The sequence below is a fragment of the Nyctibius grandis genome, chromosome 10 (assembly GCF_013368605.1).
Source record: "Nyctibius grandis isolate bNycGra1 chromosome 10, bNycGra1.pri, whole genome shotgun sequence".
Taxonomy (NCBI): domain Eukaryota; kingdom Metazoa; phylum Chordata; class Aves; order Nyctibiiformes; family Nyctibiidae; genus Nyctibius; species Nyctibius grandis.
In genome coordinates this window covers 15452749-15474477 of record NC_090667.1, presented here as the reverse complement: position 1 = coordinate 15474477, position 21729 = coordinate 15452749, and the positions used below count along the sequence as shown (strand labels likewise).

The 21729-nt window shown below is 53.1% G+C and overlaps 1 protein-coding gene across 1 annotated transcript in view; it reads left to right on the top strand.

Annotated features, from left to right (window-relative positions):
* SLC16A2 (solute carrier family 16 member 2) overlaps positions 1–21245 on the top strand; it is a 40207-nt gene extending 18962 nt beyond the window's left edge. Inside the window, 9 exon segments of the mRNA XM_068409206.1 lie at positions 6658–6759; positions 6762–6801; positions 10891–11353; positions 11820–11853; positions 11856–11965; positions 12484–12712; positions 13970–13992; positions 13994–14108; positions 14111–21245. Of these exon segments, the coding sequence (XP_068265307.1) occupies positions 6658–6759; positions 6762–6801; positions 10891–11353; positions 11820–11853; positions 11856–11965; positions 12484–12712; positions 13970–13992; positions 13994–14108; positions 14111–14190 (1196 nt within the window). The 3' untranslated portion in view covers positions 14191–21245.
* The last annotated feature ends 484 nt before the right edge of the window (positions 21246–21729 follow it).

Sequence of the window (21729 nt, the reverse complement as noted above, 5' to 3'; positions counted from 1 at the left end):
ATGAGGATTAACAAGCAGATAGAGAATTAAATGCAGGGTTTGAGTCTTCAAATGTGTGCGCATTTCAGAGCGCCTGTTTGTGCCAAGATAAACTCCGTCAGGAATAAACAGCGTCGTACATGAAAGGCTAATTACAGATTGACGCTCCGCGGGCGGGAGGAGGGAATTTTCACCAATTAAAATGGAACTTTTCTGGTTTTTCACACAATTGCTGGATTAAAACACAGCCAGGGGCTGGTGAGGGGATGCTTGCCCCCGGGACGAGCTTTTTTTTCCCCCCAGTACTAACGAGGCTCTGCCAGTTCCTTTGGGCAGGAGCTGCACTACAGCATTGGTTTTGCCCAAGAGTGGTTGAACCCCAAGAGCTGCCCGCCAGGCATGCAGCCGGGGGACATGGGACATGGGCAAACTTGGTCCAACTTGGTGTCACCCAACGTCAAGAGAGATGGGAGTAAAAAAGACTGGACATGGCACTTAGTGCCATGGTCTAGTTGACATGGTGTTGTCAGGGCAATGGTTGGACTCGATGATCCCAGAGGTCTCTTCCAACCTGACTGATTCTGTGGTTCTGTGAACAACATCTCCAGCCTTCTCAAGGGTGTAGGTCATGGGAAGCCACCTGGGTGGGACGTGGTGGATGGGAGCACGTGCTGAGATGAAGTTGTTGCGACTCACCAGGGGACATGGGCAAACTTGGTCCAACTTGGTGTCACCCAGCGTCAAGAGAGATGGGAGTAATAACATCTCCAACCTCCTCGAGGGTGTATGTAGGTCATGGGAAGCCACCTGGGTGGGACATGGTGGATGGAAGCCCGTGCTGAGATGAAGTTGTTGCAACTCACCGGGGGAAATGGGCAAACCTGGTCCAACTTGGTGTCACCCAACAATAACAGAGATGGGAGTAACAACATCTCCAGCCTCCTCGAGGGTGTAGGTCATGGGAAGCCACCTGGGTGGGACGTGGTGGATGGGAGCCCGTGCTGAGGTGAAGTTGTTGCGACTGTAGCTCCTATTTGTTGGGTAATTTTAGCGTGTGGTAGGTGAATCATCTCTCAAAAATCGTAAGCCAGAAGGCGATGCAGAGAAGAAAAAACCTTCCTGGCCTGCGGAGAGGAGCACTGGGGAGAAAAATCCAGCCTGGGCACATGGGGGGTTTCAGCTGCAGAGCACATGCTGCCTTGTTGCTTTTGGATGGATTTCACAAGAATTTGCATTTCTGGAGCCTCCGAGGCCAAGCGGGAGCCGGGCTGCGGACGGGGAAGACGTGATGCAGCTCAGACACAAACTCGAACGCCATTTTGCTCTAACTGGGGTTGAATTTTATGGTTTTGGAATGAAACGATGCAAAATGTGTCTGGGGCTGAGCTTCTCTGAGACGTTCAGCCCACGAACCTCAAGCAAACGCTCTGCGCCTGCTGCTTGCCCAGAGAAACCACAGATTTGTCTCCATCTCCACTTAACACGGCCGCAGGGCAGCTCATATGGGGACTTTTCTCTCACATAAGCTGATATCTGTCACTTAGTGGTTACAGGAGGTGGCCTGGGCATCGTCTCTTAAATGTCCCCTGCATCCTTGAGAGCCAGGGAAGGCAGAGGCCTGATCAGGAGAGATGTGGTGGTTTTTTTTAAAGCAAAGTACATTCCCAGCTTGGTCTGCTCCGGTGCCCTGTGCTCCTGAACCAGTTAAAAATGGATGTTTTTAAAAGTCTCCCTGTGGCAAAGCCTGGGTGGATGCTTGCTGGGTCTGGTGTCTGAGAAGCTGTTATGTTATCCATGGCCGTGGGACCATGCTGCGATGACGGTAGTTGCCACTTCTACAACATTCATGTTTTTCCTTACTCTGTCCTAATCATAGACTTAGACTCACAGAATGGTTTGGGTTGGAAGGGACCTTAAAGATCATCCAGTTCCAACCCCACTGCCACAGGCAGGGACACCTTCCACTAGACCAGGTTGCCCCAAGTCCCATCCAACCTGTCCTTGAACACTGCCAGGGAGGGGGCAGCCACAGCTTCTCTGGGCAACCCGGGCCAGGGTCTCACCACCCTCACAGTATAGCCGTTCTTCCTAATATCTAACCTAAATCTCTAATCTAATACTAATCTAATCTAATACTGCCACGAACGGGACACTGAAAGGGTCCTTTAGTCAGACCTGGCCTTGAATAATTCCTCTGAATAATTCCATTTATTCCAATTTTTTCAGGCTGTTGTGGAATTGTTTTTGAATGAATGGAGGCGGGGGGAGAAGTCAGCCAAACCTGATAAAGGAGGACTTTGTTCTGAAGCTTTAGGGTATGGTACCAAGCAGGGCTTGCTATACAGTTAATGAGTTTAGCTGGCTTTTAGCTGCACGTGATGCACAGTGGCTGCCACCGCACCGCACCACCACCTCCCGGCCAGAGGAGCCCAGTTGCTCCTCAGCTTTGGTTTGCTGCTCCTCAGCTTGGGTTTTCTGCTTCTCAGCTTGGGTTTGCTGCTCCTCAGCTTGGGTTTGCTGCTCTTTAGCTTAGTTTCCCTTCCTGCCATGCATCGTGGTGGCCTCTTCAGATGTGACTTTGCCTTTATTTAAGCCTTGACCAGCCCTCCCCAGGATGTCCACGGGGGGTGCTGAGCACATGGGGCTGAGCCATTGGGAGTGTTTTCAGGCTTTGAGCGAGCGAGAGGATGACGCAAATTGCTTTTTAAGGGCGTAAGAGAAAACAGCTGCTTCATTTTCACCGCAGATGTGCTGCGGGTGGTGCGCGTTAGCTCTGCGGAGGGGGCTTACAGCCCTCTGCTTCCCAGCAGTGTTGGTGTGGGCAGGGCCACCAGGTTGCTTGGGCTCCCAGGCCACCTGAAAAGGGAGCCAGGTAGGGCTGGGAAGGGCTTTGCAGATGTGTGATGAGGTTTGTCGTGCCAACAGAGCGTCCCTGTCCCCGGAAAACACGAGTCAAGAAGTCACTTATTTCTTGGAGGAGCAGTGCAGATGGGGAGATGGAGGTGGATTACCTTTGTCTGCCCCACCTTTCCTCCGAGAAATGCCAGGTGCCTGGGGGAGGTGACCCTCCGCAGCACGTCCCTGTCCCCGCCGGCGTCCGGAGAAGCTGCGGGAAGCGAGGGAAGACACTTCCTCGAGCGGCGGATCTGAGGTCACCTCCTGGTCCTTGATCCCTCCAGCCCAGGGTATTTGGGTCAGCGGGGAGCACGGCTGAGCGCGACGTCCCTTCCTTCTCTCTCCCTGGAGATTAATTTTGAAAGGAACAATAGGCTCGGTCGCAAAGTCCTGTGCAGCACGATTCTGTAATGGTGTTTTTTGGAACAATGAGCTCAGTACCGAGGGGGTTTGGGTCTGTGTCTCGGAAGTGGTGACGTTTTCCCCTGTTGTGTCTCACCTTCCTGCGCCCACCTTGCTCTGCTCCGCAGTGCCCAGAAACCTTTTTCTGCTCAGGAAAATACTGCCAAGGAAGGAGCTTTTCATCCTTTTGGGGTGGCCTTGCTGGAAAGAAAGCTGATCTGGTGTCCGGCATGTGGGACCCACCTGGACTGACCCCAGGGGCCCTGTCCACCTCTTGCTGCCATGAACACTCAGACGTGGTGCTCGCAACCCTCCCTGGCCCCTCAGCATCTCCAGCCCCATTGCAGGTCCTGACCCCCATGTGCCAGCCTTTCTCTGCTGCAGGGTCCCCAGCAGTGGTGTCACCCACTGCCAGGAGGACGTGGTGACCAAAGCACGCCTGGTCCCAGAGCTCCTTCATCGTGGGCACAGCTTGATGGCGTAGGGCTGGTGAGCAAATGGGTCACCTCCCTGGTTTTTACTCCATCTCGAGCCCACAGTGTGCAGTGCTGGGGAGGACAGCTTGGCTTGGCCATGTTACCCCCATCTTCTTCACCATTGCATCACTGTTCCTCTTGGAGATCTTCAACCGGTGTATTCCCCTGTCTGTGTTGAAGGCCACGCTGCTTTGGAGCTGCCACGGGCCAACAGTTTGGCTGTCTTTGTTAAGTCAAGGTGGGAGGGAGCAATTTGGGGAGCTTTAGCTGGAGCTTTACCCCCTGTGCGATCACGCTGCTGGTGGGATGCTCTCCTTGGTCAACCCTCTGCTCCAGCAAAGGGGCACCAGCCCCATGCTGGGCTCTTCCCATACCCCACAGCATCCCCAGGACCACCAGGAAGGTCCCATCAGCTCCCAAATTGTAAGTCATCTTCACTCCCCCTCGCAAAGGAGAGTGCTTTAAATGCCTTTTTTTAAACTAAAAAAGCGGTTTTTGAAGCCTTTGGTGTCTCTGTAAAGGCATCCCCTGGAGAAGGGGTTTCTTGGCCATTGCTAGCCGGGTCCCTCTGCAGCACCCAGCTGGGCAGCTCCAAAACTAGCTCCTTCAGCTGGTGCTTCCAGGAGGTGGTTGGACTTAGGGCACCTCAAGACTTGATCAAGTCTTAACCTGACTCCCATCCAACTTCTGAGCAGCTCTTGAGCTCCTTCCAACCTCGTCCTCAGCTGGATTTGGTCCATCGTTTCTTTTAGGATCTGCTTGATCGCACTGCGCCACTGATAAGGTTTCGCACCTCTTGTGGGGGCTTGTCTGTGTGTGTTTCAATCTCTCACCCAGGTTGTCAGCCACAGAGGGTTGCAAGGTGTGGCTGGGCTAGGAATTAACCATCTCATCCAAACCCTGTGGAAATCAGAAGCAAAGATTCCCTTTTTTTTTTTTTTTTTTTTTCCTGTGGCTTTAAATCAAGTTGTAACTTCTCCAGCGTCTGAAGAGCTGCCGAAGGGAAGCCCTGACTCAGGCTGGTGGAGCCCCGTCTGGTTTCCACCAGAGCAATGGCTGCCTCTGCCCTTCACGTCCAACAAAGTCCAGGAGAAACTTCAATTACACAGATTGCCAAAAATAACCTTTCATCCCCTGAAGTGGGTCCAGGGGCTCCAGCTCCGTGTCCACAGGGGCAGATCTGGGCTACACTTCACCTGAACCCCATTTTCTTTCCCAGCCTGTGGTTTTCTGCCATGGCTTCCCTCCAGCCCTGCCCCGAAAGGAGACCAGGGATAAAACAGGGGGGTACATTGTGCAACCCCCTCTCCGGGGGCTGTTTTGGTGTGAATCACGCCGGGAGCGGAGCCGGGGCCGGGGCGGCTTTCTCCTGCCCCCAGATTGTGCCGAGGTTTGGAGCTCGCCCAGGCTTCCCGGGGCTTCGCTGGGAAGCTCTGGGAAGACAAAACCCCGCTCTGGAAGTGAAGCTATTGTTCTTACTAATTTTAACTTGATGTTCTTCCCAAGCCTATTTTTATTCATTGCTTGTGGTAAGCCCTTTCTCTAAGGTAGAGCAATTTGCCACGGGACTCTTTTTTTGTGTGTGTGTGTTTACGATTTTAATTGAGTGCTATCTTCCTCTTCACAAACCCAAAGCTGGAGGAGCTTTTAAACGCCCCTTGCTGAGCCTCTCGCCCCGGGTTTGCTTTGATCTCCGCAGGTGAGTGTGCATTTTTTGGGGCCAGAGATTGATACTGCTTATTTGCATGTAAATCTCCGAGTTATTAAGATCAGAATCTGGCCCTTTAAAATTTAATACTTTGCTTTATGCTTTTATTTCCGCGTTTCTTAAAGTAATTTCCAAAAATAACAAACTTCAAACATGATGGGGCCATCTAACGTTTTACTGCCTTGGCTGGAGTAGAAGGGAACATTTCTGGAAGTATATTATCCAATTTAACGAGCCTTTCCCACCTTGGCTTCGCTCCCACCCCTCACCCCCTCGACGAGTTGTTTTGGACGGCTCGTTGGAGCCGTGCCACCTAATCCTATTAGCAGGACTTTCATTACACTGTGCCTTGTGTTTATAACCAAGGAAATCAGGCAGAGGAGGGGGGAGGTCCTCTCCCTCACCCTTTTTCATCGTTCATTTGGAAGGGTCAGTCCTTCTCAGGCCAGCAAGGGCTTCTTTGTGTGGTCCTTTTTGGGAAGGCAGAGGTTGGAGAGGCTGTTTTATAGCCGGGATTTGCTTTTAATAGGGACCTGGCTATCTTCTGCCAATCTCTTGAAGGATGGGTTGTTGTTGTGCGGGGCTGCGCCTAAAAGGGTTTGCAGGGCGCTCGGTTTGGGTGCAAAAAAACAACTAACCCTAAAAAAGGAATAAAAACCAAACACGTCGTGGGGTCTGTGCGGGGCAGATCGTGTTTGGCAGCCGAGAGCCGGTGCCATGAAGCTGGGGATGCTCCAGGAGGTCCCCCGGCTTGGGTGCTTGGGAGGGCTGGGGACCCTTGTCTGTCCGTCCGTCCTGCCCTGCCCCACGCCCCACCAAGGGGACCTCGTGCTTCTCCTCAGAGCTGGTAGACTGAGAGTTTTTTTTTCCTTACCACATTGCTTTTCTTGAAAGCCTGCCTTTCCTCCTCAAATAGTCACAGGAACCATTAAAGAGAAAAGGTGGAGGGCAGGGAGAAGATGATGGGCTGAAATAATCTGTGAATAATACAAGTTTCTGGAAAAAGCCAGCCAGCCAGAACGGTGGTTTTCTCCAGAGGTGGGTTGGTTATTTATGACCTGCACGGTAATTATCGGTGTGATGGGCTGCCTCCCTGCCGAGACCGACCTTCAGGGCTGGAGTCAGTCCCTGGTTGTCCCCTCCTGGCCCCCATTTGCTGTCCCACCCTGACCAATCACCTTTTTCTCTCCTCCCTAGCATGGGTCGGCTCCTTGGCCATGGGCATGATTTTTTTCTGCTCTCCCATCGTCAGTATCTTCACCGATCGGATCGGCTGCAGGACCACAGCAGCCTCAGGAGCTGCATTGCCTTCGTTGGACTCCTCTCCAGCTCCTTCACCAAGTAAGGGCTGCAGAGGGGCCGTACAGCTCCTCAGTGAGCTCCTCTTCCTCACTGTTCCCTGCAACCCCCCTGCCTACATGTTGCTGCTGCCTTTTGGGCAAAAGCAGGCGGTTCCCACCTAGATGAGAGGTCTCCTGGCATCCCTGCAGCCCACGTGCGCACGGTTCATCCTCTCCAAGTTGAACCAAGTTGCTCTTTTGTCCTTATATAACAAGAGAGTGAATTTTACCTGAGTGAAGCTCTTTATTTTATCGGATTTCAGCCCTCAGGTCCTGCATTTGATCTTTAAAACCTGATGTGATGTGAGAGTCTTTCCAACCCAAGACATTTGCATCTTTGTGGGAGCAACAAGGGGTCACCTCTGGGGTCCTTTATGTGGCACTTGTTAAATGGAGTCTCAAAGACACCATGGAGGCACCCTCCAAAGAATCATTTGCCCCAGTTTTTCTTTATAAAAACATTGCTTTGTGTTGGATTTCAGTTCAAATCAATGTTGTTTTAATTAAAATGCTTCAAGAAGTGGGTTTTTTCAAAGCAAAAGTTTCCCGGAGGGCGACGTGCCTGCGCTGCGCGGGGCAGTGGGACGCCAGCTCCCTTTTCCCCTGGTCAGTGAGACCCTTGTGCTCGCCCCAACCCTGGTTCCCTGTGGATATGTGGTGGGTCCCTGAGTCCCCGTTACCCTGGAAGCGGGGAGGCAGGTTCTGAGCCTCCTGGCAAAGCCCTGGGGACTGGAGTTGACTGCAGCCAGGGCACTTGGGATGCTAAAGCCATGTTGGTCAGCGGCGTGGAAGGAACCACCCTCTGTGACCTCCTCCACAGATGCCACCCATTTGTATTTCAGAAGGTAACAGTGATGGGGGAGAGCGCTGTGGGTCCCGAGGGGAGGTGTGCCCGGGCTCCTGGCAGTGCGGATCGCAGGCGTTCCCACGTACTCTCGCTTTCCTTCTAATCAACGAAGCTTGGACTTTCCACTCCCCCTCCATTGTAAAATGTTCGTGCAAAGAAAAAGAGCTCTTGGGACCAGCTGTTGTGTTGGGCTTAAAAAAAAATAATCCAACAGTACAGGCAGAGCAGAATATTGTTTCCAGGAGAGCTCCAGAGCTGAAATCTCCATTTCCTGCCTTCTCACTCGTGGTTCGCATTCCTCTGGCTGCCTTTTACGGGAGCAAGGAGCCCCTTGGCAGCTGGACCTTCGGCACCACCGAGCCGGAGGAAGAGCAGCGGGGCTGCGGGATTTGGCACTGCTCCATCTGGATGACGAAGGCTGGTCCCGAAATTCAGTCGTGCTCACCCAGAACAATGGAGAAGGGTTTGGTTTTTTTTTTTTTGGTCCCCCTTGCCAGCTCCCGCAGCTGGAGATGTCCCACCCAGCGCTGGCTGGGCTACAGGCACCGGTGTGAAGGGAGCTGCTGCTCTAAAGGGAGACAAGCTTTGCCAGGGGAGGTTCAGGTTGGACATTAGGAAGCATTTCTTCTCAGAAAGGGTCATTAGCCATTGGAAGGGGCTGCCCAGGGAGGTGGTGGAGTCCCCATCTCTGGAGGTGTTTAAGAAAAGCCTGGACATGGCTTTTTAGTGCCATGGTCTAGTTGACATGGTGGTGTCAGGGCAGTGGTTGGACTTGATTATCCCAGAGGGCTCTTCCAACCTGATCGATTCTGTGATTCTGTGAGATGCAGCCTGTGTTTGGTGGGCTCAGGCAGGGCTGGATCAAGGCTAATCAAGGGTGTATCTCCTGGTTTCTCTCAAATGGGTTTGCTTTGTCCAAAGAGAGGAGCAGCGGTTCCCAGCACTGCACCGAGCTGATCCAAAAACCCACCGAGCCACTGAGCCTGCTCGGCAGGTCCTCAGCACCCAGCTCATGCTCAGTGCTCCTACCCTCAAAATATCGGGAGTGTTTGTATGAAAACTACTAAATAAACAAAGTATTCTGAAAGCAGAGCTCTGGGGAAGGCTGAAGTTTTCTGGATTGGGTTGAAGCGAGGTTTGCCTTGCACCGGGGCGTCTCCTGCGCTCGTAATCAGCTAAAGCTGCTGCAGATCTTATGCACCCTCAAGAAGAGAGAAATAGTTGTGTTAAGACTTCACCCTCCCTCCAGTTTAAGGGGGATGTTTTAGCGTGAGGAATAGGAGACGGTGGCCAGTTCAGCAGGGCTGTCTTCCTATGCCCCTTGATGCCCTCCCGGCCCTCCTCTTTCTGCACCGTTAAAGCATTTCGTGGTGGGTTTGAGTCCCTTTTCATCTGTCTCTCCTTCCCCTCCGCAATTTCTGCGCGGTTTTCTCCTGCAGAGAGAACTCCCCCAAATCTCCACCAGCGGGGCTGAACCAGGGCTGTTCCCATTGTGTAGGTGAGAGGCAGCCTTTGGAGGGAGAAGTCACAGAATCACAGAATCAATCAGGTTGGAAGAGCCCTCTGGGATCATCGAGTCCAACCATTGCCCTGACACCACCCTGTCAACTAGACCATGGCACTAAGTGCCATGTCCAGTCTTTTCTTAAATACCTCCAGAGATGGTGACTCCACCACCTCCCTGGGCAGCCCCTTCCAATGGCTAATGACCCTTTCTGAGAAGAAATGCTTCCTAACGTCCTTGTCCCAGGAGATGTCTTTAATCCATGGGAGACCTCGTTATCCGAGGGAGACAATGCCACCCTTCCCACCGGAGAGCAGCTGGCTGATTCCCAGCGAGCGGGGTGGGAAATCCCTGGCTAAGAAGCACGGCTGAAAAGGAGGCCCTGTTCATGCAGGGGTGTCCTTAGCGTCAACGGGGAGCAGATGGGAACTGCGGCATTTGTCTCCACTTATGCAGCACCGCAGCTTAGCTGCGACCAAAGCTGGTGTGACCCAGCTGGGATGGCCAGGGCTGGCGCGTGGGAGGTCGGAGACAGCCTGCATAGCCCAGCTGCTTGCGTGGCCTCCTGTGGAGGGGATTTCTGATGTGGCTTCGTTCTGGAGTAGCTGGAAATTGCCTTTCATGAGAGTCATTTGTCTTTGAGCCGTTGGGTACAGCAAAGCACAGTCTGCTTTCTGCTTGGCTAGCTAAAGAGGCGAGGCACGTAATGGAAGAAGTGATGTGCTTGTAAATGTTCTCTCAACTTCAAACTGCTCCCTTAGATCTGGGCTGCTGTCTCCTCGCTTGCTTCATGAGCAGCACTCAGGATTTCACGGGTCATTCTGAGCGTTGGAGTAAAGACCCCGTTGGTGCAGCGTTGCTTGCTCAGTGAGCTGCAAATGGTTTCCATTGCAAGTGCCCCAAACGTTCCATCGCACTCTCCTCCCATGCAGTATTTCATGCAGACTTTTGGTGGTGAATGTATTGCACGGGGATGAAGAAAAAAAATCCTTCATCTGGCGAGAAGCACAATGGGTTTATTTGCACCGCCTAAATTTAGGCTCCTTTCTGAGCTGCTTCTGTTGGGAAAACTGGGCTGGCAATTGGGAAACGGCTCCTTCCAAGGGCTCTCAGGACTTTCGATCTGTTCTGTAGAGCAGCCACTTCACTCCTCAAGTGCAGCCACCAATGTAAGGTACAAATGAGATCTATTAACTGTCTAATTGAAACTCCCAGAGGAGCTTAAAGAAGAAGAACTTAATTAACCAGCCTGGAGTCTGGGCAGAAACTGCAATGTTCCCTTCCTAAGTGCCTAATCACCAGCAGAGTTGGTGCCTTCTGCTTTCAAACACTGGGTGCAGAATGTTTTCAATTAGTCCTTCAGTGGAAAAAAATGGATTTCTAGCTAAAAATAACCCACCCTGCCTACCTTAGAAAATCTTGCTTTCTGTAATTTAAAAGCCATTCAAGTTAGGTCAACTTCCCAAGGCGGGCAGGTTGGCTGCTGCCTGCTCCTCTTTGCAGAAAGCACTCCCAGCTAGACTTCGTTTTCCTGAAGATTTAACATGCCAGCTGTGAAACGAGGATAATCCCTTGCTTTGGCTGGGGAATAAGCCTCCTCCAGGCAGACCATCTGTGTAGCACACTGTGGTATGTGAGAGCTGGGTCTTGACTCTAGGTTTTACAGGACCACAGGGGAGGTGACTTCCTTATCTTTGCGTAATGTAACCACCTCGACATGTTTTTTTTTTCCCCACTAGGTCTCTGGAAGTTCGTTATTTCACGTATGGGATCCTCTTTGGCTGTGGCAGCTCCTTCGCCTTCCAGCCCTCCCTGGTCATCCTCGGTCACTACTTCAAGCGTCGCCTTGGCTTGGCCAACGGCCTCGTGGCCGGCGGCAGCTGCCTCATCTCCGTGCCGCTCCCCTTCTTCCTGAAGATGGTTGGGAAGGCCATTGGGCTGGCGCATACTTTCCAAGTACTCAGTGCCTTCATGCTCATCCAGATATTCTTGTCCCTGACCTATCGGCCCATCTTGCCGCCTTCTTGTGACTCTCAGCACGATGGGCAGGACAAGCTGGGCAGCCGGAGCAAGCGGCAGCAGTGCTGGTCCCAGACGCGCAAGTATTTCAACTTGAGGGTTTTCCGGAGAAAGACCTATCGGATTTGGGCCTTTGGGATCGCTACGGCTGTCCTGGGATATCTCGTACCTTACATGAACCTGGTGAGAGCCTTGGCTGGGACTGGAAGGGGAGGGAGGTCCCTTTGCCCGGAGTGAAAGGGCTCCTCCATGCAAGTGAGAAGGAGGTGGGAAGGTGGAGGTGGGCAGTAGGACAGAGCCACCAAAAGCCTCGAAGATAAGAAACTGCTGCAGGCACGTCCTGTAAACAGGAATAATGATGGGAGAAGACAGCTTTTTAATGCTCCTGTGTCTCCTCTGCGCCAGGGTGGGCAGGGCGGTTGCTTCCCGCAGCTCCTGAGGACAAGCACTGGTAGCAGGACAGGAGGGGGCTATTGGGTTTGGGGTGGGCAGAGGTGGTGTGTGTGCAGGTCAGCGTGGTGCAGACATGGGGGTCACACAACCACCCCCAGAGCCATGAGCCCTCTGCGGTGAGTCTTGTCCCTTTTTGGGATATGAGAGGGATTAACTACTGAGGATTCATGTCCTTGCGTCCTTCCCTCCATCCTAGGTTAAATACGTGGAGAAGCGATTTCAAGAAACCAAAAGGACTGGATCCTCCTGGTTTGCCTCGGAGCCATGTCAGGGCTGGGGCGCTTGGTTTCAGGCCGCATTGGTGACTGCATTCCCGGGCTGAAGAAGATTACCTGCAGGTACGTTGTGTCTGACCCTCCGTGTAGCTGCTGGCTGACCACTGCGGGTCAGGGGAGAGCATCTCCACATCAGTATTGACACTCTGCTCCATAACTGTCACCCACAAAGTCTGTTTTGACCATTACCTACCACTCTTGTCTGCTCTTTAGGGAAGAAAATTTATTGTAGGCCGTTGTACAGAGAAATTACACACTTGACCTGATGTCTTGGTGTCTGTTCAGCAATCAAGTCTGTGGTCCTAACTCTTCCCAACTGCTGGACACCCTCTCACATTCTTGTGGTTTTTGAAAAACAAACTGCTGAAATCTAGCAGCTAATCCAGCAGATAATCCTTCCTAAAGCTTCTTAAAAGGTTATTCTTAAGGGCCTCTCCGAGACAAGAGCAGCAGGTGGATGGCATTGCTGGGTCCAGAGGAGGGGGCGATGTTGTTGACCCGTTCACTGTCATCTCCATGATGCTTCCTGCTGCTCATCCCCACTCATCCTGCACCCCAATGACATGCCCACTTTTGTCTCCCCAGGTTGCATCCTTCATGCTGTTGGGCATCCTGTGCATGATGATCCCCCAGTGCCAAGGGTTTGAGGGCGTCATTGTCATCTGCCTCTTCCTCGGCCTTTGCGATGGCTTCTTCACCACCATCATGGCCCCCATCGCCTTCGAGCTGGTGGGGCCCATGCAGGCATCCCAGGCCATAGGGTACCTCATGGGGCTGATGGCCGTGCCCATGACCGCGGGCACACCGATAGCAGGTTGGTAGCGCCGCGGTGCCGGACCTGGGCCCAGCTGTTGGGAGGCAGCAGATGCTTGTGGTGGCTTTCACCCATGGTGATATTTTGGCATGAGAGCAGACATATGGTTTTGAATTTTCTGGCTTATCGTGTTGCATGGGGGTTGAAGTATGGGTGTAGCATCACTCCATGCTGGGGTGGGTGAAGGGGCTCACTTCATGGACGTAATCCCCAGGCAAATGTCTATGCAGGAGAAAACTCGGAGGGATTTTCCAGTGCTGATAAATGGCAACGTGTTATTCTCCAGGGGTGCCTGGCTGTGTCAGGGCTTGCTGAACTAACAAGTGCAGAACCTCCTTGGTTTTTAAGGGATCGGTTATTGTTTGTGACTGGCAGCATGTGTTTTTCAGCTGACATCCCCATGGAGATAAAATATCAGTGAGCAAAGCAGGGCTTCTGGATGGAGGCAGTCTGTAGAGGAGCAGCCCCTGCCCGCTTCTCCTATTACCTCCTGGCCGACAAGGCGCTAGGAAGGGCCACCTGAAGTGTTTGCTTGTTTGACACTGTCTCAGCTTGCATTTGGGATCATTTGGGATGTGTCTGATTGTGCCCTGCTCTGGTTAAATAGGAAGGATGGCTGAGGCTTTCCTTCTTGGCTTCCTTGCTCCACAGTGTTGGCTGCACAAACCCTTTAATCCAGGGTGTACAAACTCCAAGGAATGCAGTGGAAGAAAAGGTTGTTTTAAAAACCCAAATCTCCTCAAATCTGGTGACTGGAGCAAGCTGCAGCTCTCCCTCAGGGGAGGAGACCTACGAGGAATGGCTGAGGGAGCTGGGGTTGTTTAGCCTGGAGAGGAGGAGGCTCAGAGATGTCCTTAGTGCAGTCTACAGCTACCTGAAGGGATGTTGGAGCGCAGTGGGAGTCGGCCTCTTCTCCCAGGCAACTAGTGATAGGACAAGAGGACACAGCCTCAAGCTTCGCCAGAGGAGGTTCAGGTTGGACATTAGGAAGCATTTCTTCTCAGCAAGGGTCATTAGCCATTGGAAGGGGCTGCCCAGGGAGGTGGTGGAGTCCCCATCTCTGGAGGTGTTTAAGAAAAGCCAAGACATGGCACTTAGTGCCCTGGTCTAGTTGCCATGGTGGTGTCAGGGCAACGGTTGGACTCGATGATCCCAGAGGGCTCTTCCAACCTGATTGATTCTGTGATTCTGTGTTTCTGAGACAGTTGGTCATTAGACCGACCGTTGGTTATAACGGCCGTTGCTCTCCTCTTGCAGGATACCTCAATGATTATTTTCGGGAATTACGACGCGGGCCTTTTATTTTGCCGGAGTCCCCCCCATCATCGCGCCTTGGTGCTCTCCGTCGTCCCGCTGGTCCATCAGAAGATGCTGAAGAAGCAGCGCCTGGATTCAGGCAAGACAAGATGCTGGTGTCGGAGGCGGCGGTGAACGGGGAGCTGCTGCCAGGCTGCCCTGCCTCCGAAGCACACATCTGACCTCCGCTCGCCCACGCGCCGTCGCCACCACCAGCCTCTCCACAGCCCAAGCACAGACGGACCGTAATTCTCCGTGATCGCAGGTGCACTATGTTTGTAAAGGAAACAAAACACAAGAAGTTCTTCTAGTTAAAGGCTTTTAACTAGCAGAAACGCTCTTTTTTCGGGACAGTTTTGATTTCAAAGCCGCCTTTATTTTTTTTTTTCCTCTAACCATTTTTCTAAGGAGAACTCTCACCAGAATTCAAACTCGATCGATCTCCCGCTCCTCTCCCCAGTTTTCTATATGTCACGACAGAGGTTTACAGCTAATAAACGCCTTTTTAAAGCAGGCCACCGATGGAGCTTGTTGAACCTTGCAGCTGTCCATCCTCCTCCTCCGTTGTCCCTTGGGTGCCACGTCCGAGCACGACAGCCCCCTCCCCGTCCAGCGCCCGAGGCTGTCTCGGAGCCAGCAGTTCTGAAGGCAGAAACGCTGCTTTAGTCCAACGCACAAACCAAATAACTGCTCGGCGTGTCACGCTTTGATCTTCTTCTCCTTTTCCGCTGCTCTCCCACACACCAGGGAGCTGCAGCTGGGACGACAGGGAGGACGGCCGCCTCCGGTCCTTCTGCCCTCATCGAACGGAGCCACACAGGAGCACCCCCTTCCTGCAAAATATGCCTTAAAAATGTGTGGACAAGACCAGCAGGTCCCTCGGCCACTTTCCATCTTCATTTTCTCACCCAGCAACTAATGACTGGGCTTTCGAGATGCAAAAGAGAGGAGCAGCTTCTGGCACAGCCTGTGGCCGCTGGCTCTGCAAGGTGAAAACCATGGGCCAGCCGCCGAGACGGGCACTTGGGAGGTGTCAGGGTGTGCAGGGTCGGGACAGAGCCCCACGTGTCCTGGGTGTGCTCCGTGCCAGGAGGCGGATTCCCTGCACCCAGGGATGCCGGCTCGGGGCGCAGGGGTACCCACGGATGGGGGATGCAGCTGGCTCGGGGCGCAGGGGTACCCGCGGATGGGGGATGCAGCCACCTCAGGTGCCTCCACTCTTTTTTGTGGCCAGTTGTGTATTATGTAGCAATAACCACAAGTCAGTATTGGCAGGGGAAGCCCAGCGTTTCCAAAGGGTTTCAAAGCCCCGGCAGTGTTTAACTTGCTGCGCAGGGTGGGTGCCGTCCCGAGAGGGAGAGAGCTCAAGAAAATAGCCCAGCCTGTGGGTCCCCACCACACGGGGCGAGGGCAGAGCTCAGCCTTGCATTGAAATTTGTCATCTCCAGGCGTCACTAACGAGTGTGGCACAGAGCAAGGGATGTCCTCCTGCCCCGGTGGGTCCCCATGCGAACGAGGTGCCAGCTAGGACCGGGGTACCTTTTCCTGGGAAAAATAACCCAGGAGAGAGCAACAAAGCTCGCATTTATCCTGGCTGCAAAACCATCCTTTGTTGGATTTGCATTTTATTCACATGCCATTAAAAAATGAGAAGCCTCAAGAGGGACGTGTGCCGTGGGAATCACCCCTTGGTCCCCAGGCGAGTGCGGGGGTTTGTAACACTGAGACAAATCTTTGCTGTGGAAATATGGTGTCAGTGGAGGAGCTTTGTGTACAGGCTCAGGGTCCTGCATGCCCCTCTGGCCCTGTTTTTAATCCTCGTTGGCTAATGCATTGTAAGGTCTTGTGGTCTTGTGGCCCTTCTGTCCCCGTCCGAGCTGGAAAATTAACTGGTGTGTTGTGACGTGTCTGTTCATGGCTGTAAAACGAGATGTTGGTTTGTCTCTTTCTTCGATAAGCTTTTCCCTGGCTGTTATTACCCTTCGTTGCCCATATTGCATCATCTGTTACGGCTCTGCTGAGCCGTCACTTGGTTTAGGAAGCCGCAGGAGGCAGCAAGGGCGGGATTGGAAGGTGGTGCATTGGTGGGAGCCCAACCACGGTGCCCATGCTCCAGCTCTGGTGGGATCTGCCAGGCTTAGCCCCGGGCAGGGCATTAAAGTGACGCTTTTCAGGCAGGAGTGTTGGCAGTGGGGCATCTCCGAAGCCATCTGAAGGAAAGAAAAGCGTCACATCTTAGCTCCTTTGGTGAGTCTTGGAGCTTTCATTCACAACAGAGTTTGATGAAGTTCTTTAAATCATATTTTTGACCCTAATGCCCCCCGAAGGAGAGCTTGTGAGGGATTTAAATTCAAGAAGTAGCTTCTTCAGACCAAGAAGAGGACAAGCAGAGTTGCCTCAAACCCACGTGCAGCCCGAACAAGCGGCTGCAGGGCAGAGCACGCTGATGACTGCACCCAGCTCTGCACGAGGCTTCGGGGCAGCAACACCTCGCTGGCTCATAAGGCAATTTATGGTTCAAACCCCAAATTCCTACAGATTTCCACTCGCCTCCAATGCTCCGCCTGCCCGCAAAGGTCTTTGCCCCAGGAGGAGCCTGCAGTTGGTGCAGTGGATGCTTAATGCTGTGACAGGGGAGGTTCAGGTTGGACATTAGGAAGCATTTCTTCTCAGCAAGGGTCATTAGCCATGGGAACGGGCTGCCCAGGGAGGTGGTGGAGTCCCCATCTCTGGAGGGGTTTAAGAAAAGACTGGACTCTCCCTTATGAGGAGAGGCTGAGGGAGCTGGGTCTCTTTAGCTTAGAGAAGAGGAGACTGAGGGGTGACCTCATTAATGTTTATAAATATGTAAAGGGCAAGTGTCAAGAGGACGGAGCCAGGCTCTTCTCAGTGACATCCCTTGACAGGACAAGGGGCAATGGGTGCAAGCTGGAGCACAGGAGGTTCCACTTAAATTTGAGGAAAAACTTCTTTACTGTAAGGGTGACTGAACACTGGAACAGGCTGCCCAGAGAGGTTGTGGAGTCTCCTTCTCTGGAGACATTCAAAACCCGCCTGGACGCGTTCCTGTGTGATATGGTCTAGGCAATCCTGCCCCGGCAGGGGGATTGGACTAGATGATCTTTCGAGGTCCCTTCCAATCCCTGACATTCTGTGACATGGCACTTAGTGCCATGGTCTAGTTGACATGGTGGTGTGAGGGCAGTGGTTGGACTCGATGATGCCAGAGGGCTCTTCCAACCTGATTGATTCTGTGATTCTGTGACAGCATCAGAGCAGCTCTGTGTGAACTGGGAGCCAGCGCTCTTCCCAGGAGGGGTGGTGGTACCCACGTTTGTCCCCTCTAAACCTTGGTCTTTGCCCATGGCTCTTATTTTCGACCCTCTAGGAGATTTTTGAATGACAAGGTGCATTCATGGGCCACCCGAGTTTGGGTGAAGGAATCCACCCCTCATCCTACCCTAGACCAATGTCTGGTACCAGCCTTCCAAACCCACTCTTGGCATCTTTGCCTGATCGATATCCTGCCCTTGGTTGAGACGAGAATGAATTCTGCAGCTGGGGAAGGCATGTTTGAGCAACAGCAGTGGAAGGTTTGCCTCATCTGCAAACACAGATGGGACCGGGAAGGGCAAAGGTTGTCGTCTGTCAACAGGGCAGTATTTTTGGGTTGGTTTGTCAGCAAAATGCTGCTGTTGTGCGTCTAGTTTGTCCCCTGAGTATCATGCAGCATGCAAGGATTTTTGCAGACTCGGGGCACGTGAGAGGTGGGTTTGTAGCGATCTGAGCATCTATAAACAGGGAGAAATTGCACTGGTCTCCGAAACATCCTTTCAGCCTGTTGTAGTTTGGTGCTGTGACACCAAATAGGTCCCTAACCGTTGCAAAAAGCTTCATCCTAAAACCCCTCCTGTTTCTTCCCATGGGGAACCGCTCGTCCTGGCCCAGCACACCCGTGTCCTCCTCTGGGTGGGCGAGGGCTGAACATTCGCTGCAAAAACTACCTTTGACTCAAGTCTTTTAATTAAAAACCTCAAACTTTTCCCTCCCTTGCGAGTGCCGGGCTGTGATTCCTGCCCCGCTCCAGGGGGTGAAGGTAGTGCCCAGCGCTCCAGGCTCGGCTGTTCTCGGGAGCCAGCGAGGGCACGGGAGCGGGTCAAGTCCCCAGGGATGGGAAGGGGGTGGAAGGGAGCAGGGAGGGAGCAGCTTCACTCCATGCCTGGGGTGTCTGGGGAGCCGCAGGCGCGCGGAGCCTGATGGAAGCGCACAATGAGTGCGGGACGTGTCCCGGCAGCGCCCGGCTTGGGGCTTGGCTGCGGCCGCCTTGCTAAATCTTTAGCTTGAGGGTGTTCAAAACAGAGTTGTTGGCTTTTCTTCTTTTTTTTTCTTGTGTCTTTTTTTTCTTTTTTTTTCTTCTTCCCCCCCCCGCTCCCCTTTGCTGCTGTGGAGCAAGGCGCCGGGTTTAACTCCTCTGCTTTGGGCTGTGGGCCAGCCGGCCTGGAAGGGCTCAGGGGGTCGTTGTGTTTTCAGGCTTTCGGGGCTGCCCCAGCGATGGGGAGGCTGGCAGGTCAGCGGCTGCAGGAGCTGCCCAGGAGCTGCCGTGATTCACGGCTTTGGGCTTTTTCGAGTTGTGAAACAAAGCTGGAGCCATCTGCGGGAGCTGCTTCATTGCAGCATGCCCTGTCCTGCGGTCCTGCGGCCAGGGAAAAACACGTTTCTAAGTCACATAGCTTCAATTTAACAAATTCTGGCTGCTCGTTGGCTGGGGTTGAGGTTTCCTAACGTTGCCCTGCTGTGGGAGCTGTGGGGAGGCCACGTCCTAATTGCCACCAGAGCTTGAGGGCTTTTGCAGGGCTGCTGCGGTACCGTGGGGTTTGGGGACCCCCAGTTTCAAGACATTTTGGCTCTGCCTCCCACCCTCGTGGTGGTTTGGGGCGGCCAGTTTGGCAGGCGAGGAGCATCGTAACCCTCCAGGCGAGCACCCTGGTCTGGAGGAGCTGGGAGAGGGAGCTGCGCTGGGCCTGCGGGCCTGCTGGGCCTGCAGCTGGGCAGGGACATTCCTGCCCTTCCGTGCATGATGGTGGCACAGGAGCGTTTTGCACGGCGATGGAGGACCTCTTTTGGCATTGGTACGTCAGTGCTAAGGGCGATTTGCTCTGGGCTGTCTGGTTTGGTGCTGAGGATCTCATCTACGCGTGCTCACATCACTCCGGTTCAGCATCTCAGGAGGCTTGGGGTGGATTTTAACCCTGGCTGACAGCTGTGTCTATACGTGGCCATACAGCCCTTAGAGTAACACCCTGCATAAAGGTGAACTTGGACCAAACCCTCTGGATGCAGATCCAGCCCTTGCCACCCCTCCATCCTTCACTGCAAACCACTGCCCGGCTTTCACATCCCTCTGTGCCCAACCAAGTTTCGTTTGGGGGTTACCTTGGTTATTTCAGCTTCAGTAATCATCCTCCTGGCCGAGTTTCCCTCTCCTTATCCAGCTGGAAGCAGAAAGCTGGCATGACTTGGAGAGCCCCAGCTCCTTTGCCAAGGCAAGCGGGGCAGCCCCTTCCCACTGCCAGAGCTACTTTTCTGCCACAAAAACCCACACTCGAGCAGCAATTTTGGGCACTTTTGGTTAAATCCCCCTTGTAACCTTTGGGGAGAATGATGTGATTAACGAGTGCTCCCTAAACACCCCTCCAGTGTCCTCTGCGTAAGGCCGAGCGGGGATGGAGCTGGCACCGTAGAGGGGCTGCACCAGCAAGCGACGAACCGAAATAAAGCTGTTTCTCTTCTTTTTGGGAGCCCGAGGAAGGGAAGTGGCTGTGGGGATGGATGGAGCTGCCGTCCCCGTGCAGCTGAGCCCCGGGGGTGGCTACAGGGGTGACTGTCCCCGTGGCCAGGGGGTGAGCACGGCTGCCAGCTTGGCACAGCGGCTCCGCGGACTTTAGTCCTGGCAACAGCGAGGTTAGGGCCGGGCTTTGGCAGGCTCACCCTGCACAGCCCCTTTCCGGGGGGGTGGTTTGTTGTTTGATTTGTGCAAACCTTGCGATGCCCTTAGTGCTCCCACCAAGGACGGGCGCTGCGAGTGCCCCCGCGTGTCCCCACCACCGTGGTGGCAAAACGCCAGCACGGGGCTTGGGTCCCTGCTCCTGGCGGAGGAGAGGAAAGACACACAATCCCTCCTGTTTTCTGCCAAACGTGGCTTTGGAAGGAGGTTTCGTACCTCTGAAGTTTCTCCTCTTTTTTGTAACATACTCCCCAGCACTCACCTCCATCACCTCTGACCGGCACGGCCAGCGTAGCTCTTAACCGCAGCCTTAGAGGCAAGATTCACTGTCTGTTTTACTAAGGAATGAAGTGCTTCTTGTTCTTTTTTTTTTTTGTACATTTTTAATCGTGGCATGTAGGACGAGCTGTTTACTGGAGCAGGTTTCTGCGTAGCGTTGATGGTCCGCTTCTGGTCGGTGACCAGGATGGCCTGGATCTGGGGTTTGGCTGCCGAGGGCGTTCAGTCACATCATTTCGGGAAAGGACACGACTTCTTCAGGCCTCAACTGGGACATCCCCAACAGGATTTTTTTGAGGAGGCTGAGGGCAATTAGGAAATTGCCTCTCTTTCCCTCCCCTGCCCAGCAGGATGAAGCCAAATACTTGCTTTGGGATGGGTGGGTTTTGGAGCCGACTCCACATACAAGCACCGGGGCGAGGCTTGAATTTTGGCTGTTTCGGGTAATTCACGAGATGGCTCGTTTTTGAAGTGGGACCTCCGAGCCTGCTGCCACCCCCCCGTTAGCGGCTGCTGTGCCTTGCTCCAGCCCTCCTGCTCGCCGGGGCTGGGGTGTTCGGCGGTCGCTCCATCCCCATGGGAATCCTGCCCCGGGATGCCTTGCTTTGCCCGGCTGATGTGCCGGGGATGCCCACCCTCACCATGGCCGTACCCACTAGAAAGCCCCTGAAGTCTAAAAATTATTCCTTATTTTTTTTTCTTTTTTTTTGACATTTGCTCCTTGTAAGTGATTTATATTCCCTTAAAATTTTGTATCTCCAAGTAAAGTATTTGAATGTGTGTCTTAAAAGTATGACTGTCCTTTCAAAATGTGAATTCCTGATTGTTGGTGTATTAAAAAAAAACAAACAAACAAACAACCCTACCCCATGTTAGCACATTTTTTTGTAATTAATGTTTTATGAATGTTGTTTAAAAAAAATTGTGTAGAATAAAACCAGTTTAAAAAGAAAAGGGGGTTTGTGCCTGTGTCTTGACAAGTTTCCTCTCCCCATGGCCCATCAAGGGGGCTGGTCACCCAGCACCTTTCCCAGCTGCTGGCCCAGGATGCCAAAAGAAAAGGGGCTGGAGAGGTGGCAGCTTAACACGGGGCTTATTTTTATCTTTCACATACTTTGAGGCAAGGCTGTGCCGAGGCCTAATGGGGGAGAAGAGGTTCCTGATGCGCCGCAGAGGGGGGAGAGCTGGAGGTGGCATCGGTGGGTGGAGGATGGTCCTTGTCCCACCCGAGGCATCGAAAACTACAAATAATAAAATAAATCCCTGAGAGCATCTCTGTGCCCAAACCGGTGTTGATGCCCAGGGCTTTTTTTTTTTTAATTTATTATTAGTAGTAGTATTATTTCTTACTTTTTGGGGGCATGGTGAGGGTGTTAGCACTGGTCATGGGATGGCTAATCTTTTGTGTCAATAAGAGCAATTATGGGAGGGCTGAAGG